The following is a 19,304-nucleotide window of genomic DNA, read 5'->3' on the forward strand; positions in this document are numbered from 1 at the left end:
TCAAAAGGTCCTTCGCTGTAGTTCTGGGATTGATTAGCACTTTTCGCACCAAAGTACGTTAATCTCTAGGAGACAGAACGCGTCTCCTTCCTGAGCGGTATGATGGCTGCGTGGTCCCATGGTGTTTATAATTTCGTACTATTGTTTGTACATATGAATGTTGTACCTTCAGGCGTTTGGAAATTGCTCCCAAGGATGAACCAGACTTGTGGAGGTCTGCATTTTTTCTCTGAGGTCTTGGCTGATTTCTTTTGATTTTCCCATGATGTCAAGCAAAGAGGCACTGCGTTTGAAGGTAGGCCTTGAAATACATCCACAGGTACACCTCCAATTGACTAAAATGATGGCAATTAGCCTGTCAGAAGCTTCTAAAGCCATGACATAATTTTCTGAAATTTTCCAAGTTTTTTAAAGGCACAGTCAACTTAGTGTATGTAAACTTCTGACCCACTGGAATTGTGATATAAGTGAAATAATCTGTCTGTAAACAATTGTTGGAAAAAGTACTTGTGTCATGCACAAAGTAGATGTCCTAACCGACTTGCCAAAACTATAGTTTGTTAACAAGAAATGTGTGGAGTGGTTGAAAAACGAGTTTTAATGACTCCAACCTAAGTGTATGTAAACTTCTGACTTCAACTGTAATTACTGTTTGGATAACCTTATTAACTATTATGTATACATTTTTTTACAAATATTTTTTACTTTTGTTTTTACTCTTTATGCGATGCGCACTGCAGAGAACACCGGAAGAAGAATTATCACTGAATTATCACAGTGAATTATTGTAATGTTTGTTTATGTGTCAATTAGTCCCATAAGGGATGGGTTGCCAACTGCCGATTTGACACAAAATTAAAATTGCATTAATTCATAGGATGCCACTTTTCCAACAAGTCAGTTCATCAAATTTCTGCCCTGCTAGAGCTGCCCCGGTCAACTGTAAGTGCTGTTATTGTGAAGTGTAAACGTCTAGGAACAACAAAGGCTCAGCCGCAAAGTGGCAGGCCACACAAGCTCACAGAATGGGGGAAGCAAGTCCCTGCAGCAATGTTCCAACATCTAGTGGAAAGCTTTCCCAGAAGAGTGGAGGCTGTTATAGCAGCAAAGGGGGGACCAACTCCAGCATTATCATGTTGAAACATGAGGTGATGGCAATGAGCCTCAGGATCTCGTCATGGTATCTCTGTGCATTCAAATTGCCATCAATAAAATGCAATTGTGTTCGATGTCCGTATCTTATGCCTGTCCATACCACAACCCCACCACCACCATGGGGCACTATGTTCACAACGTTGACATCAGCAAACCGCTCGCCCACACGATGCCATACATGTGGTCTGCGGTTGGAGGCTATGGTAGAGAAATGAACATTACATTTTCTGGCAACAGCTATGGTGGACGTTCCTGCAGTCAGCATGCCAATTGCAAGCTACCTCAAAACTTGAGACATCTGTGGCATTGTGTTGTGTGACAAAACGGCACATTTTAGAGTGGCCTTTTATTGTCCCCAGCACAAGGTGCACCTGTGTAATGATCGTGCAGTTTAATCAGCTTCTTGATATGCCACACCTGTCAGGTCGATGGATTATCTTGGCAAAGGAAAAATGCTCACTAACAGGGATGTAAACAAATTTGTGGAAAATAATTGATAGAAATAAGCTTTTTTGGCATATTGAACATTTCTGGGATCTTTTATTTCAGCTCATGAAACCAACACTTTACATGTTGCGTTTATGTTTTTGTTCAGTGTAGATGTTTTATTGAACCTTAGTATGTTATTTATTGCGTGTCTTTCCTACCAGGTGTCGTTCATATCATTGTCCCTCGTTGTCGACGTCATGAGTGTCAGTGCTGTGAGGTCCAGTCTGTTGCTTGTTAATGAATTTTGTTCTCAAGTTGACTTAATGTATTGGTTTACTAAAAGGTAATAAAGTACCATTCTATTCTATTTTTAGTTTATTGTTCTTTCAGCATTAATACAGGCTTTTACAAACAGTTGTCATTAAAAACCCAGAATTACTTTTCTGTTACAATAAAAAACATAAATGTTCAAACTAAACTTCAAAGTAATAAAAAGGGCTATGCTAAATTTGTACATTCTATTTGATTCCATTCTATTCAAAGGCAGCTTCCACTGCTACTCAACTTCAGCTTTCCATAACCACTGCAACCGCCAGGGACCCACCATACTTGTGGCCTACAAAAAGACTGGGTTTGTTTTCGGAGGCTACATCAGTAAGGACAATGCCGAGACTGGACAGGCGATCCACGATGATAAGGCCTTTCTCTACAGCATCTCTGACCAGAGAGAAAAGCCACTGCGTGTGTCCAGTACCAATGGCCAGTACGGTTTCCCAGATGCAGCCTAATGTTGGTGCCTTGTGGTTTCTGAATTGCAATAAAGCACAGGTCAGTTGTATCCCAGGAAATCATTACAAAGTCAATGCTGCAGAGATGTATGGCAACAACCTGGTGTTGACAGAGTGTGAGGTCTACAGAGTGGAGGGTGAGTGACAGTCACCTAGGACACATCTCACATGGTACCCTACTTCCTTTATAGCGGACTACTTTTTCTACTTTTTTAATGTAATGAACAGGATTAGATTTACAGACCTTTCAAGAGAAACACACTTTGGACATCTGAGTAAGTATTACTGTCTTTGAACATAACCACACACATGCCTGTACACCACATACCAAAAATATAGCAATTCAGTTATTATTGAAAGTTGTAGGAATAGAGAACAGTTGAAGGAGACCATCCAGAACTATAGGCCTGAGGCAAAGTCAGTGGTTCAGGCCAGAGTTCTGTTGGTGGGTCAGGTCGGGGCTGGCAAGTCCAGCTTCTTCAATTACATCAACTCTTTCTTCAGAGGAAACATGCCAGGCCATCGCTGGCAGTGCAGACAGAAGCCTCACCACACAGGTACGGTGTGTGTGTGTGTGTCTGTGTGTGTGTGTGTGTGTGTGTGTGTCTGAAAGCAACATTTTATGTGCTGACTATCTTGTCTTTCCATAGTTCCGTACCTTCTCCATTAAATCAGGGAAAGGCGGTAAGCCTCTACCCCAGGTCCTGTGTGACACCATGGGCCTGGGGGAGGCTACAGGGGAGGGTCTGGACATGGATGACATAGTCAGCATATACAAGGGCCACGTTCAGGACAGATACCAGGTATGTAGAGGCACAACGCAAACAAACGGTTGAGGGGGACCATTCGTTGGTATCTTTTGTTGAATGTCATAAAACGGATCGATTAGACCAAGCATTATGAATGGTCAAAGGGCGACAGAGTCGTGCCGATGCTGACAATATACCATAACTAGATGGAATCCCACACTGCCTGAACTTTGATATCCTGTGGTTGTATTGCCTTTCACAATAGAAGAAACTTGAGAAAGTTCTGACAGCAAAGTAGCAAGATGTCAGGCTTTCATATTTAACTAGTTCAGTTCACCCTAGAACGTTGGACCAGTTCTGGAAGATCCCTGACTCATAATTCTGTCTCTGTTTGTCATTTACAGTTTAACCCCATGGCTCCCTTGCAGCCGGATGTATCTGGAAATCGCAAGCATGCAACTCTGAACGACCAGATCCACTGTGTGGAGGACGTGGTGGACGCCAGCAGTTTCTCTGATGTCTGCTAAGATGGTGGATAAGTTGGCTGCTATCCGCAAGAAGAGCAATCAGAAACCGTGCCAGGGAAATAAAACCAATGCATCGATTGCTGCCATACCTTGTCCATAGACTGCTTACAGGGTTAGGAAACCAATGTGTCATTTTGTAATTTGGGTGAAATATTGCTTAAGGTAATTCCTAAATGTGTTTGTGTGTCTTTCAGACCCAGGAGTTGAGTGCGCCCCTGAGCATTCCTGTGTCTTGTATTAAGCCAGTGAAGAACTACAGCCAGGAGTGTGATCTGGATCAGGACACTGATATCCTGCTGCTCAGTGCTCTGAACCAGATGTTTAACTACGCTGACAACTTCTTCGATAATCAGCCAGAGGAGCACGAAGAGCTGCACGCATCGAAGCCCCGCCCCCGCCCCAAACCTGAGTCAACAGAGACAAGTACTGTTACATGCACACAATAATGCGGTTATTGTGGATAGTCAGATTAATTTAATAATTTGATTTAAATGTTTACTTGCTTTGCCTGGAATAACTATTTCCCTAATAATCCTGTTTGCATGGACACATCTGAAATCAGACTATGTGATGGCACACTGATAAATGCAGAAAATTGCCAATCAAAATAAACGATCTACCACAGCAACCATGTTATTTTTGGGAAGAATATTTGATTCTGAGTTCGGACATGTAAAGTTTATATGTGAAAACTACTTAGAAGACGCATACATTCAGTTGTTCCAAACTCACTTCACTCGCACTAAAGACGGAGGATCGCTCGGCTGGTGCTAGCACATGCACAGATGAGCGAATACACCAGTGGAACGGCGATTAAGGTGTTTGCTTACTTCGATTTTGACCTTTACGCCAATTAAGATAAGCAGAGTAAGGTGTTTACATGACTATTGCGTAATCAGCCTACTGCCATAATCAGTTTAATATCGAATTATTAGTGTGGATGTAAACATACTCAAAGAAGATTGTTTGACTTACCTATATTTCCTGGGTAAGATGTAGTAATGCGACCAAGTATAGGTTTCGTGCATCTATATGTTGTTGGTCTGTGTCTATCTTCTCCAAAAACCCTTACTTTAACCGGCCATGTTAATAAGGTCCAGATGGATTGAGGAAGCTCACCTGTACTCCGCCAGGTCAGCCAGAGGTAGGGCTCCCCATCTATAGTCCCGTTCCCCAGCTTCTAAGATACTACTGTTGTGGAAATTCAACACAGGGACACTCAAAGTCAATATTCAATGAATCATTGTTTATTAACAGCAAGCTGGATAGGTCACAGTCAAACTTAGATGCATAAATGACCGGTCTGAAGTGAGTTCCCCGGGGCAGTCCCGTTAGATCCTTTATATACTGCTTACAGACACGTTATATAGGCATAGGGTTGGTTCCGGCATGTGGCTAAAACCATCTCCTATCTTAACTTATAGGACATATTCTGGGTGTTCTGCCAGATGGTGCTAAGGAGGGGGTCATGTCGACCCCCCTCATATCTTTACCAAGCACAGGCAGGAACCAAGGATTATTTATGACACTAAGACAAGATGAACATTTTCAAGGCTGTCTCTTCACAAGATAAAATCATCCATCACACTACTTTCATTATTCAAGACATTATCAGCATTGTTGTTACTGGTTAATGTTTTTACCATAGTCCTTTAATATTTAATTAAAAGGATTTACTCTTCTGCTTTAACTCAATGATTGTTGTAAAATTGTTTGCTGTTTGTACCAGGCTGCATCTCTACATGAGTCTTATGTTGGATGTCTCTCACTGTCTTTCTGAAAGTTTGGACAACTGTAGAGCAAGTCTGAGTGAGTCAGGCCCTAGATATGTGACAGATATTTATTCAGTAATTAGTGTTGTTATATGAAAATACTGTATTGAACAAAGTACAATGAGCAGTATACAGTTGAATGTCTTATCTGACCAATAGCAGCACAGACTCTGCAGAGATGTGTTGGTAGACAACCTTACAATACTACATACACATATTGTATTTAATTACAATATACACTGAGTGTACAAAACATTAAGAACACCTGCTCTTTCCATGACATAGACTGACCAGGTGAATCCAGGTGAAAGCTATGATCCCTTATTGATGTCACTTTTTAAATCCACTTCAATCAGTGTAGATGAAGGGGAGGAGACAGGTTAAAGATGGATTTTTAAGCCTTGATACAATTGAGACATGGATTGTGTATGTGTGCCATTCAGAGGGTGAATGGGAAAGACAAAAGATTTAAGTGCCTTTGAATGAGGTATGGTAGTAGGTGCCAGGCACACCGGTTTGTGTCAAGAACTGAAACGCAGCTGGGTTTTTCACACTCAACAGTTTCCCATGTGTATCAAGAAAGGTCCACCACCCAAAGGACATCAATATTAGGAAGGTGTTCCTAATGTTTTCTATACTCCGTGAAAATTGTAACTGGGAAAGTCAGAATGGAATAGCCTCGGAGAATTAAGATAAAAAGGTTTATAAAGCAATAACTAAAAGTTACCATTTAAACACATCTAGGATCAGTGTATTGCCCTGATCCTAACCTTAACCATTAGAAGGTCAAACCCAAAACTGACTTCAGATCAGTAACACACCTACACCCCTAGTCACTCAGACTTCTGGTCCCCAGCCTGATCATCAAAGTAGTCGTCAGTGTAGCGAAGCATCTGGACCACGGCAGTGAGCAGGAGGATGTCTGTGTGGATGTCCAGCTCAAACTCACGACTGTAGTTCTTCACTGGCAGGACACACGACTGGGACACACCCAGACAAACACTCACCTCGCGGGTCTGAAACAAACACACACACACACGGCATATGAGCACACGTGCAGACACACACAAATGCATGCACACACACGCACACACATTCACGCACACACACACACATTCACACACACACACACACACACACACACACACACACACACACACATATGGTTGACGTTAAGTAAACGTGGTGTACTATGTGTGAATAGTGATTCATTCCAGACTCAGCCATGCACTCACCATCCTCTCTATGTAGTGGCTGAGGTAGACGTTGGTCAGGTCTTCTCTCACTAGAGGACAGGCCTCATCCACCTTAGTAAGCAGGACCAGCTGGGGAACACCTAGTGACACAAAAAACATGTTAACACACACACATGCACAGACACGCACAGACACGCAAACACTCACTTCCTTCCTTACCCAGCTTGTTGATCCCCTTGCGGATGGCGGCGAGCTTGTCCACCATCTTGGCAGAGAGCAGAGTGACCTTGCAGGCGTCCAGTACGTAGACCACACAGTGGATCATGTCTTTCAGGCTGGGCGACTTACAGTACCCAACACCATCCGCCTGGACAGACATGGACGGGTTGAACTGGGGGAGAGAAACAGGACATCAGCCCTCAAGATAAAGACAGTGCCTTCGGAAAGTATTCAGACACCTTGACTTTTCCACATTATGTTCCGTTACAGCCTTGTTCTAAATATGATTAAATATTTTTTTCCACTCAGCAATCTACACACCATACCCCATAATGACAAAGCGAAAACAGGTTTTTAGAAATGTTTTCTAATTTATTTAAAATAAAAAACAGAAATACCTTATTTACATAAGTATTCAGACCCTTTGCTATGAGACTCAAAATTGAGCTCAGGTGCATCCTGTTTCCATTGATCATCCTTGAGATGTTTCTACAACTGGATTGGAGTCCACCTGTGGTAAATTCAAATGATTGGACATGATTTGGAAAGGCACACATCTGTCTATATAAGGTCCCACAGTTGACAGTTTATGTCAGAGCAAAAACCAACCCATGAGGTCGAAGGAATTGTCTGTAGAGCTCCGAGACAGGATTGTGTCGAGACACAGGTCTGGGGAAGGGTACCAAAACATTTCTGTAGCATTGAAGGTCCCCAAGACCACAGTGGCCTCCATCATTCTTAAATTGAAGAAGTCTGGAACCAACAAGACTCTTCCTAGAGCTGGCCGCCCGGCCAAACTGAGCAATTGAGGGAGAAGGGCCTTTGTCAGAGAGGTGACCAAGAACCCGATGGTCACTCTGACAGAGCTCTAGAGTTCCTCTGTTGAAATGGGAGAACCTTCCAGAAGGACAACCATCTCTGCAGCACTCCACAAATCAGGCCTTTATGGTAGAGTGGCATGGTAGAAATTATATTGGAAGAGCGACTGCAGATTCTTTCAAGCAACAACTTTATTATAAGATTTGCAAAAATGAAGCAATCAACAACCACTCAAATGGTTCATGGTTGAAAAGCTCAATGAACAGAGTGGTCTCTCTCCTTTTATAGAAAGTATATCCTCGTATCTATGTGACAGTTAGCAGATGTGCAGAACAGGCCCTGGGAACAGAGTTGTATCGCCACCATTCTCTGTTCCTCCCTGCAATTCCCACGTAGCTACATTCCTGCCGATCGTTAACACAGGAGGTCACATACTGCGGTCGCACCCAAATGACTCATAAATCTGTACGCTCAGATTTATCACACATGACAAGTTTGTATCAGTAAATAATACTAGAATATAACAATGGACAATCTTTAAGTAAAAAACAGCATAGTATGTCTAATTAAACAGTATAGTATGTAATGGATATCAATTTCCTCCACAGTGGCCAGACGGAAGCCACTCCTCAATAAAGGGCACATGACAGCCCGCTTGGAGTTTGCCAAAAGGCACCTAAAGGACTCTCAGACCATGAGAAACAAGATTCTCTGGTCTGATGAAACCAAGATTGAACTCTTTGGCCTGAATGCCAAGCGTCACATCTGAAGAATCCTGGCACCATCCCTACGGGGAAGCATGGTGGTGGCAGCGTCATGCTGTGGGGATGTTTTTCAGCGGCAGGGACTGGGAGACTAGTCAGGATCAAGGCAAAGATGAACGGAGCAAAGTACAGAGAGATCCTTGATGAAAACCTGCTCAAGAGCACTCAGGACCTCAGACTGGGGAAAAGGTTCACCTTCCAGCAGAACAACGACCCTAAGCACACAGCCAAGACAATGCAGGAGTGGCTTCGGGACAAGTCTCTGAATGTCCTTGAGTGGCCCAGCCAAAGCCTGGACATGAACCCGATCGAACATCTCTGGAGAGACCTGAAAATAACTGTGCAGCAACGCTCCTCATCGAACCTGACAGAGAGGATCTGCGGAGAGGAATGGGAGAAACTCCCCAAATTCAGGTGTGCCAAGCTTGTAGCGTCATACCCAAGAAGACTCGAGGCTGTAATCACTGCCAAAGGTGCTTCAACAAAGTACTGAGTAAAGGTTCTGAATACTTATGTAAATGTGATATTTCAGTTTTTTATTGTTAATACATTTGCAAACATTTCTAAAGATTTGTTTTTGCTTTGTCATTATGGGATATTGTGTGTAGATTGATGAGGGGAAAAAAACAAATTAATCAATTTTAGAATAAGGCTGTAGCCTAACAAAATGTGGTAAAAGTCAAGGGGTCTGAATACATTCTGAATACACTGTATACTACTACTGCTACTGCTACTGCTACTGCTACTGCTATTGCTACTATCAACCACATGCTTTTCCTACCATGAGGCTGGTGCTACTTTAAGTCGGAGGACAGGCTCATTGTAATGCCTGGAATGATTGGTATCAAACACATGAAATCATCTTTTTGATACATTTCTATTCATTCTATCTTCCTCCACCAGCCACCACTGCTACCATTTGCCAGTTTTACTCACCTGGTACCGGTCTTGTACGTGGCCCTTCAGGATACTGGTGATGTCATCTATATCCAGCCCTGCGCTGGGTCCTTCCTCCAGGCCCATGGTGTCACATAGGACCAGAGGGAGAGCCTTCCCACCCTGCTCTGCCTTGATGCTGTAGGTACGGAACTACAGAGAGAGAGAGTTGGAATGTTAAGTCCAGTACAATAGTGATGCTCCAGAGGTTTTGTATAACCAGTAGTTTTGAAAGTAGTGTTCACGAGCCAAAATGGGTCCCTGAAAATGTTGCACAACATACAATATGTTTTGTAAGTGCTTAAAGAGCAATTCCACCGCTTTTCAACCTCATGTTCATTATCTCCATATGTGAAAACAACGCATTTCTTCGTTTTGTAGAAAAAAATAGAAAGTTAAAAAGTTCTACTTGTTCTATGCAGTGGGGGGTGGTCTTGGATGGTTATGGGGCAGCTCTCGGGGGGACTGTGGGAGGGTCTTGGATGGTTGAGGGGCAGCTCTCGGGGGGACTGTGGGAGGGTCTTGGATGGTTGAGGGGCAGCTCTCGGGGGGACTGTGGGAGGGTCTTGGATGGTTATGGGGCAGCTCTCGGGGGGACTGTGGGAGGGTCTTGGATGGTTGAGGGGCAGCTCTCGGGGGGACTGTGGGAGGGTCTTGGATGGTTGAGGGGCAGCTCTCGGGGGGACTGTGGGAGGGTCTTGGATGGTTGAGGGGCAGCTCTCGGGGGGACTGTGGGAGGGTCTTGGATGGTTGAGGGGCAGCTCTCGGGGGGACTGTGGGAGGGTCTTGGATGGTTGAGGGGCAGCTCTCGGGGGGACTGTGGGAGGGTCTTGGATGGTTGAGAGGCAGCTCTCGGGGGGACTGTGGGAGGGTCTTGGATGGTTGAGGGGCAGCTCTCGGGGGGACTGTGGGAGGGTCTTGGATGGTTGAGGGGCAGCTCTCGGGGGGACTGTGGGAGGGTCTTGGATGGTTGAGAGGCAGCTCTCGGGGGGACTGTGGGAGGGTCTTGGATGGTTATGGGGCAGCTCTCGGGGGGACTGTGGGAGGGTCTTGGATGGTTGAGAGGCAGCTCTCGGGGGGACTGTGGGAGGGTCTTGGATGGTTGAGGGGCAGCTCTCGGGGGGACTGTGGGAGGGTCTTGGATGGTTGAGGGGCAGCTCTCCGGGGGACTGTGGGAGGGTCTTGGATGGTTGAGGGGCAGCTCTCGGGGGGACTGTGGGAGGGTCTTGGATGGTTATGGGGCAGCTCTCGGGGGGACTGTGGGAGGGTCTTGGATGGTTGAGAGGCAGCTCTCGGGGGGACTGTGGGAGGGTCTTGGATGGTTGAGGGGCAGCTCTCGGGGGGACTGTGGGAGGGTCTTGGATGGTTGAGAGGCAGCTCTCGGGGGGACTGTGGGAGGGTCTTGGATGGTTGAGGGGCAGCTCTCGGGGGGACTGTGGGAGGGTATTGGATGGTTGAGGGGCAGCTCTCGGGGGGACTGTGGGAGGGTCTTGGATGGTTGAGGGGCAGCTCTCAGGGGGACTGTGGGAGGGTCTTGGATGGTTGAGGGACAGCTCTCGGGGGGACTGTGGGAGGGTCTTGGATGGTTGAGGGGCAGCTCTCGGGGGGACTGTGGTAAGGTCTTGGATTGTCGAGGGGCAGCTCTCGGGGGGACTGTGGGAGGGTCTTGGATGGTTGAGGGGCAGCTCTCGGGGGGACTGTGGGAGGGTCTTGGATGGTTGAGGGGCAGCTCTCGGGGGGACTGTGGGAGGGTCTTGGATGGTTGAGGGGCAGTTCTCGGGGGGAACTGTGGGAGGGTCTTGGATGGTTGGTGGCCTGGCGGTTGGGAGCTTGAGCCAGTGGCCCGAGAGGTCACTGGTTCGGGTCCCCGATTCGACTTGGTGGGAGATCTGTTGATGTGCCCTTGGCCGGGGCGCTTGACCCTGGTTGGTCCTGTGGGTCACTCTGGATGGGAGTGTCTGCTAGATGACTGAACGTAATGTAAATGTTGAGCAGCTTCACTGCAGATAGATTGTATGTTTAAAAATGCAATATATATACAGTGGGGAGAACAAGTATTTGATACACTGCCGATTTTGCAGGTTTTCCTACTTACAAAGCATGCATGAGGTCTGTAATTGTTATCATAGGTACACTTCAACTGTGAGAGACGGAATCTAAAACAAAAATCCAGAAAATCACATTGTATGATTTTTAAGTAATTAATTTGCATTTTATTGCATGACATAAGTATTTGATCACCTACCAACCAGTAAGAATTCCGGCTCTCACAGACCTGTTAGTTTTTCTTTAAGAAGCCCTCCTGTTCTCCACTCATTACCTGTATTAACTGCACCTGTTTGAACTCGTTACCTGTATAAAAGACACCTGTCCACACACTCAATCAAACAGACTCCAACCTCTCCACAATGGCCAAGACCAGAGAGCTGTGTACGGGCATCAGGGATAAAATTGTAGACCTGCACAAGGCTGGGATGGGCTACAGGACAATAGGCAAGCAGCTTGGTGAGAAGGCAACAACTGTTGGCGCAATAATTAGAAAATGGAAGAAGTTCAAGATGACGGTCAATCACCCTCGGTCTGGGGCTCCATGCAAGATCTCACCTCTTGGGGCATCAGTGGTCATCCAGAATGCCGCAGCCCGTCTGGTGTTCAACCTTCCCAAGTTCTCTCACGTCACCCCGCTCCTCCGCACACTCCACTGGCTTCCAGTTGAAGCTTGCATCTGCTACAAGACCATGGTGCTTGCCTACGGAGCTGTGAGGGGAACGGCACCTCCGTACATTCAGGCTCTGATCAGTCCCTACACCCAAACGAGGGCATTGCGTTCATCCACCTCTGGCCTGCTGGCTCCCCTACCTCTGCTGAAGCACAGTTCCCGCTCAGCCCAGTCAAAACTGTTCGCTGCTCTGGCACCCCAATGGTGGAACAAGCTCCCTCACGACGCCAGGACAGCGGAGTCACTCACCACCTTCCGGAGACATTTGAAACCCCACCTCTTTAAGGAATACCTGGGAGAGGATAATGTAATCCTTCTACCCCCCCCCCAAATTTTTTAAATAAATAAATAAATAACATTGTAAAGTGGTTAACCCACTGGCTATAAGGTGAATGCACCAATTTGTAAGTCGCTCTGGATAAGAACGTCTGCTAAATAACGTAAATGTAAAATGTCATGAGGAAGGTGAGGGATCAGCCCAGAACTACACGGCAGGACCTGGTCAATGACCTGAAGAGAGCTGGGACCACAGTCTCAAGGAAAACCATTAGTAACACACTACGCCGTCATGGATTAAAATCCTGCAGCGCACGCAAGGTCCCCCTGCTCAAGCCAGCGCATGTCCAGGCCCGTCTGAAGTTTGCCAATGACCATCTGGATGATCCAGAGGAGGAATGGGAGAAGGTCATGTGGTCTGATGAGACAAAAATAGAGCTTTTTGGTCTAAACTCCACTCGCCGTGTTTGGAGGAAGAAGAAGGATGAGTACAACCCCAAGAACACCATCCCAAATGTGAAGCATGGAGGTGGAAACATCATTCTTTGGGGATGCTTTTCTGCAAAGGGGACAGGACGACTGCGCCGTATTGAGGGGAGGATGGATGGGGCCATGTGTGGCCAACAACCTCCTTCCCTCAGTAAGAGCATTGAAGATGGGTCGTGGCTGGGTTTTCCAGCATGACAACGACCCAAAACACATAGCCAGGGCAACTAAGGAGTGGCTCCGTAAGAAGCATCTCAAGGTCCTGGAGTGGCCTAGCCAGTCTCCAGACCTGAACCCAATAGAACATCTTTGGAGGGAGCTGAAAGTCTTTATTGCCCAGCGACAGCCCCGAAACCTGAAGGATCTGGAGAAGGTCTGTATGGAGGAGTGGGCCAAAATCCCTGCTGCAGTGTGTGCAAACCTGGTCAAGACCTACAGGAAACGCATGATCTCTGTAATTGCAAACAAAGGTTTCTGTACCAAATATTAAGTTCTGCTTTTCTGATGTATCAAATACTTATGTCATGCAATAAAATGCAAATGAATTACTTAAAAATCATACAATGTGATTTTCTGGATTTTTGTTTTAGATTCCGTCTCTCACAGTTGAAGTGTACCTATGATAAAAATGACAGACCTCTACATGCTTTGTAAGTAGGAAAACCTACAAAATCGGCAGTGTATCAAATACTTGTTCTCCCCACTGTATATATATATATATATATATATAAATAATAATAATTTCATCAAAAGTACAAAAATATATACAGTGATTATCAAACACTATGAGATTTGTGGTGACGTGGAGAGCAAGAAAATACCCTCCCTCTGGCTATAAACTCATTGCAGGTTTTGAAAATCACTGTGTTTTTTAAACTTATAATCCTACTCTGTGATGTCACAGAGAAGTATTTTTTAGAACATTTATTTGATCTTTCTAACCACAGATCACAGAAACACGCCATTTTCCCATACGTAGACACTGATATGGAGCTGGAGATAATTAATATGAGGTGAAAAGTGGCGTAATTGCCCTTTAAGATCCCGGACTGCATCTTTAAGCCACAACCACACACACACTCATGCACGCACACACACACTACCTGTGTGGTGAGGCTGTTGCCTGCGCTGCCGGTGTTAGCCTGCCCGGTAACATGTCCTTTGAAGACAGAGTTGATGGAGTTGAAGAAGCTGGACTTGCCAGCCCCGACCGGACCGACCAGCAGAACTCTGGCCTGGACCACAGACTTTACCTCAGGCTTATAGTTCTTGATATAGTTCATCAGGCGGTCCTTGGTGCTAGAGATGGATGGAGGGATGGAGGGATGGAGGAAGGAAGAGAGAGATGGGTGACAGACTTGATTGATTGATTAACTGAAGTACACTACCAGTCAAAGGTTTGGACACACCTACACATTCAAGGGTTTCTCTTTATGTTTTACTATTTTCTACATTGCAGAATAATAGTGAAGAAATCAAAACTATGAAATAACACATATGGAATCATGTAGTAACCAAAAAAGTTTTAAACAAATCAAAATCTATTTTATATTTGAGATTCCTCAAATAGCCACCCTTTGCCTTGATGACAGCTTTGCACACTCTTCGCATTCTCTCAACCAGCTTCATGAGGTAGTCACCTGGAATGCATTTCAATTAACAGGTGTGCCTTGTTAAAAGTTAATTTGTGGAATTTATTTCCTTCTTCATGCGTTTGAGCCAATCAGTTGTGTTGTGAAAAGGTAGGGGGGGGAGGGGGGGGTATACAGAAGATAGCCCTGTTTGGTAAAAGACCAAGTCCATATTATGGCAAGAACAGCTTAAATACGCAAAGAGAAACGACAGTCCATCATTACTTTAAGACATGAAGGTCAGTCAATCCGGAACATTGTCGTGTATTAGGATTATGTCTTTGTTAAATGTTTTTAAGTGGAACTGAAAGAATGTTCATTTTAGTATCAAGAGGGAATGTTTTAGTGTAACGCCACATACAACAGACAGGAAGTGTGTTGTAGACAGGGGAGACTGGTGATTGGCCAGAAGAGGGAGCCCATCTTTTTGCATTGTTTATAAGTAGGGGTTAAACGAATAAGAAGTTAGAGCGGCCATTCTGAGGCGTCGCTCTCCGGATGTCATGACATCTGTCACTCATGCTGAAAGCTTGTGATACGAATAAACTTATGATCAAGGATTCCGTATGAGCGGACTCCTTTGTTTATCAGCAATAATTGCCACCATTCACCCGATACGACAACATTTCAAGAACTTCGAAAGTTTCTTCAAGTGCAGTCGCAAAAACCATCAAGCGCTATAATGAAAATGGCTCTCATGAGGACCACCACAGGAATGGAAGACCCAGAGTTACCTCTGCTGCAGAGGATAAGTTCATTAGAGTTACCAGCCTCAAAGATTGCAGCCCAAATAAATGCTTCACATAGTTCAAGTAACAGACACATCTCAACATCAACTGTTCAGAGGGGACTGTGTGAATCAGGCCTTCGTGGTCGAATTGCTGCAAAGAAACCACTACTAAAGGACACCAATAAGAAGAAGAGACTTTCTTGGGCCAAGAAAAACGAGCAATGGAGATTAGACCGGTGGAAATTTGTCCGTTGGTCTGGAGTCCAAATGGGAGATTTTTGATTCCAACCTCTGTGTCTTTGTGAGACGCGGTGTGGGTGAACGGATGATCTCCACATGTGTATTTCCCACCGTAAAGCATGGAGGAGGAGGTGTTATGGTGCTTTGCTGGTGACACTGTCTGTGATTTATTTGGAATTCAAGGCACACTTAACCAGTATGGCTACCACAGCGTTCTACAGCGATACGCCATCCCATCTGGTTTGGGCTTAGTGGGACTATCATTTATTTTTCAACAGGACAATGACCCAAGACACCTCAAGGCTGTGTGAGGGCTATTTTACCAAGAAGGAGAGTGATGGAGTGCTGCATCAGATGACCGGGCCTCCACAATCCCCAGACCTCAACCCAATTGAGATGGTTTGGGATGAGTCGGACCGCAGAGTGAAGGAAGAGCAGCCAACAAGTGCTCAGCATATGTGGGAACTCCTTCAAGACTGTTGGAAAAGCATTCCAGGTGAAGCTGGTTGAGAGAATGCCAAGCGTGTGCAAAGCTGTCATCAAGGCAAAGGGTGGCTATTTGAAGAATTTGTTTAATACTTTTATGGTTACTACATGATTCTATATGTGTTATTTCATAGTTTTGATGTCTTCACTATTATTCTACAACGTAAAAAATAGTAAAAATAAAGAAAAACCCTTGAATGAATAGGTGTGTCCAAACTTTTGACTGGTAGTGTATATTCACTGGAACAGCAGAAGTAGTACTAGATGCATCAGTAGTTGCATAGTATTATGATTTTTGTACCACTTTTGAGATTGAACATACCCATATCCTTCCCAGTCAATGTTTCTCCAAGGAGTCTCCAGAAGGCCTCCACAGTCTGCCAGAAATTGAGACAAACAACAAAACAATCAGATTTAATCAATACAGTAATTGCTTCACCTTGCCTTCTGACTGGTTAGAATATTTTGCCATATTGGTTACATGTATCCAATCGTAGTGCCTAAGGAGTAGGGGCTATAAAAGGACCACTCACCTTCCACTCTGTACACCTCACACTCTGTCAGCTGCAGGTCATTGTCATGCATCTCTTCTGCTTCAAAGGTGTAGCTGTTCCCTGCAACAACTTGAACTGTAGCGGTGTTATTATAAAGAAACCACAAGACACCAACATTAAGACCAAAGTTTCCATCTGTGAAACCGTACTGGCCATTGGTACTGGACACACGCAGTGGCTTTTCTCTCTGGTCAGACATGCTGTAGAGAAAGGCCTTATCATCGTTGATTGCCTGTCCAGTCTCGGCATAGTCCTTACTGATGTAACCTCCGAAAACAAATCCAGTCTTGTTGTAGGCCACAAGAACAGTGGGTCCCTGTTGGTTGCAGTGGTGGTGGAAGGATGCATGTGAGTAACCGTGGACACTGGCTTTGGATAGAAGAGAATAGAATAGTACCTTTTACTAAACCAATCGCTTTGTTCTGGCTGCACGGAAGGTATCTGGCCTGAGAATAAAATGAATCCCATAAAATGTCATACAAATAAAGATTTAATTTAAATTCAGTCCATTGTTCCGACAAACCTTTGTAGAGCAGGTGGAGTCTGACATGGCCAAACAGAGACAGCAGTTTCTTCTCCTGCTCTGCTGACAGACTGGACCTCACAACACTCATGATGTCACCAAGGAACTGAGGTAGAAAGACCAGAAATAAATAGTAACATAAACATGGTCATACTGATTAACCTCACCTCACTGTATAGTCACACACACTGAGGAAAGTGCGAAAGGCATGTAAAGAGTGGACAACAACCTGTCATATTTTCATAGATGCTACCACACAGATATCTGTTAGAATTGCTTCTTTTGAAGCACTTTCTTTAGATTGTAATGATGATGATGATGATGATGAGGTAGTAGTTCTTACCGTTTGTAACTGATGATCGTGTTAGAAAATATAACTCCTCTAATGCAGTGGGCTGCTGGGCTTCAATCAATCACAATTATAATCAACCACAAAATCCAGGTATAATCAACCACAAAATCCAGGTCGCGCAGCTCCAGTATAAAACAGAGGCGTTTCAAGCTTTCCTTTTCTTAAAATCGAAACTAAAGCTGCGTTGAGTCACTCAACTTGCCTTTCTTTTTGTTTAAAATACAGGAAAGGACCGCTAGAGTGCACTTGATAGAGCTCTGCTGGCGCGCCAGGTGGGCGGGGTTAGCATTTTTTTTTCGAAGCATACCTCGCTGTGCAGCCCGGAAGAGGGAGTGCGTCTTGCACCGCCTGTAGCCTTCCCTCCACAAGTCATGTAAGGAAATCGGGGGCTTCTACAGTAGGATAGAAGACTGGGAATTGCACAGGGCTTTGAAATAAAACATAATGGTATTTAATTAACAATGAGTTGTAATTCTATCTGAGGCTAGAGAAGCTTCTATGGTCACTCAAATGACCTGTAAAATTCTCAGGTGTGGATGGATGTGTGTGTGTGTGTGTGTGTGTGTGTGTGTGTGTGTGTGTGTGTGTGTCAAAGAAGACAAGGAGCAGGCCAGAACACAGGCATTATTATCATATTTTTATTAATGTTGTCTACTTTTCAATACTATATTTTTTTAACAGCAATATCCACAAAAATATTAACAGTAAAGTCTTAACAGTAAAGTATTTAACTGTAAAATATTAACAGTGTGCAAGAAAACATGAGTTATGGCACATCAGAGCGACCAGATACAAAAAATATATATTTTTCCTTCATAATCAATAACTGATAATTCATAATTAATCAAGGCAAAAAGATACAGTAACGCTTTACTTTACAGTCCTGTCCCAGCTGGAATGAACACATTGTGGTAACAATGGGGACTTTCAACCTGGTACCAAATAGTCCATGCTTGCAACGAAACAGATGTTTTTACCATGTTATTTCTAAGCAAATACCAAGTTAAAGGGGACTGTAAAACAAAGCGATACCAGAGATACATACTGTATATGCATACACAGGAGATAAAAACACAATGATGAGTCCAGGTAAAACTGACCTGAGATCAGTGTCTAGGGCCAGAAATTAGTTTTAGGGGTCTAGCGTTCTGCTCTGGGTAAGATCTAGGATCAGATTCCATTCCTCAAATCCTGACATAATCTTTAAGGGGAGAAAACGTTAAACTGACTTAGATCAGCTATACTGAATGATGTGGGAATGGGAACACCACAAGAGTTCCATTCTAGAGCTTTGTATCCTCTTTAAAGACTGTTCACTCAAATACTCTCAACTATTCTCAAGTCTAGGGCTAGAATGTTGTTCCTGACCATGTGACCTGACCAGGTAAAACTCCTGGTCCTAACCAGCATACAACACAATACACCACAACAAGGCAAACCATCAATCAACCAATCAATCAACCAATCAATCAATCAATCGATTCTGATTGCAAAATAACCGTCCGTGGAATGAATGAATTAAGAAATAACAAGATTGACCCTCAAAATAATCACTTTTAAAAGACATTAGGAAACTGTGTGTGTGTGTCTGTGTGTGTGTGTGTGTGTGTGTGTGTGTGTGTGTGTGTGTGTGTGTGTGTGTGTGTGTGACAGTGTTTTAATATTTCAGGTTTGTTTCTCACAGTGCTGTGCCATTGTATAAGAAGCTATGCTACGAGTACGGCCACTTCACTGCTTTGTAGATTTGGTTGGCTCCCCATTTAGTCACTGGGGGATTGTGTGTGTGTGTGTGTGTGTGTGTGTGTGTGTGTGTATCAACCTTCCTCAAGCTGCATGAGGAAACAAACAGAGTAAATTCTGACGGAAGGGAAACGTTTACGCAAAAATTGTACGTCCACAGAAAAGATTCTGCGACAGGCTGACATTCAAGAAAAGCACATTTTGTTTTTTGGG

At 44.4% G+C, this 19,304-nt stretch overlaps 1 protein-coding gene and 1 pseudogene across 2 annotated transcripts; one reads left to right on the forward strand and one right to left on the reverse strand.

Annotated features, from left to right (window-relative positions):
- The first annotated feature begins 1,841 nt into the window (after window positions 1-1,841).
- LOC311124617 (interferon-induced protein 44-like) lies at window positions 1,842-5,394 on the forward strand (annotated as a pseudogene). The gene is made up of 7 exons: window positions 1,842-1,866; window positions 2,128-2,347; window positions 2,739-2,929; window positions 3,023-3,175; window positions 3,526-3,793; window positions 3,849-4,071; window positions 5,378-5,394. The product of its transcript is annotated as an interferon-induced protein 44-like (transcript).
- Window positions 4,874-17,582, reverse strand: LOC311124616 (interferon-induced protein 44-like). Its single transcript, XM_084198733.1, has 9 exons — window positions 17,343-17,582; window positions 17,000-17,105; window positions 16,456-16,845; window positions 16,245-16,299; window positions 13,939-14,134; window positions 9,355-9,507; window positions 6,836-7,007; window positions 6,656-6,756; window positions 4,874-6,436 (listed from the first exon to the last, which is right to left on the reverse strand). Exons 2-9 carry the CDS (start codon window positions 17,088-17,090, stop codon window positions 6,254-6,256), a joined length of 1,341 nt encoding a protein of 446 aa, XP_084054859.1. The 5' UTR covers window positions 17,091-17,105; window positions 17,343-17,582; the 3' UTR covers window positions 4,874-6,253.
- Window positions 17,583-19,304: the final 1,722 nt, after the last annotated feature.

This window comes from Coregonus lavaretus (genome assembly GCF_964263955.1).
Source record: "Coregonus lavaretus genome assembly, contig: HAP1_SCAFFOLD_1874, whole genome shotgun sequence".
NCBI lineage: Eukaryota > Metazoa > Chordata > Actinopteri > Salmoniformes > Salmonidae > Coregonus > Coregonus lavaretus.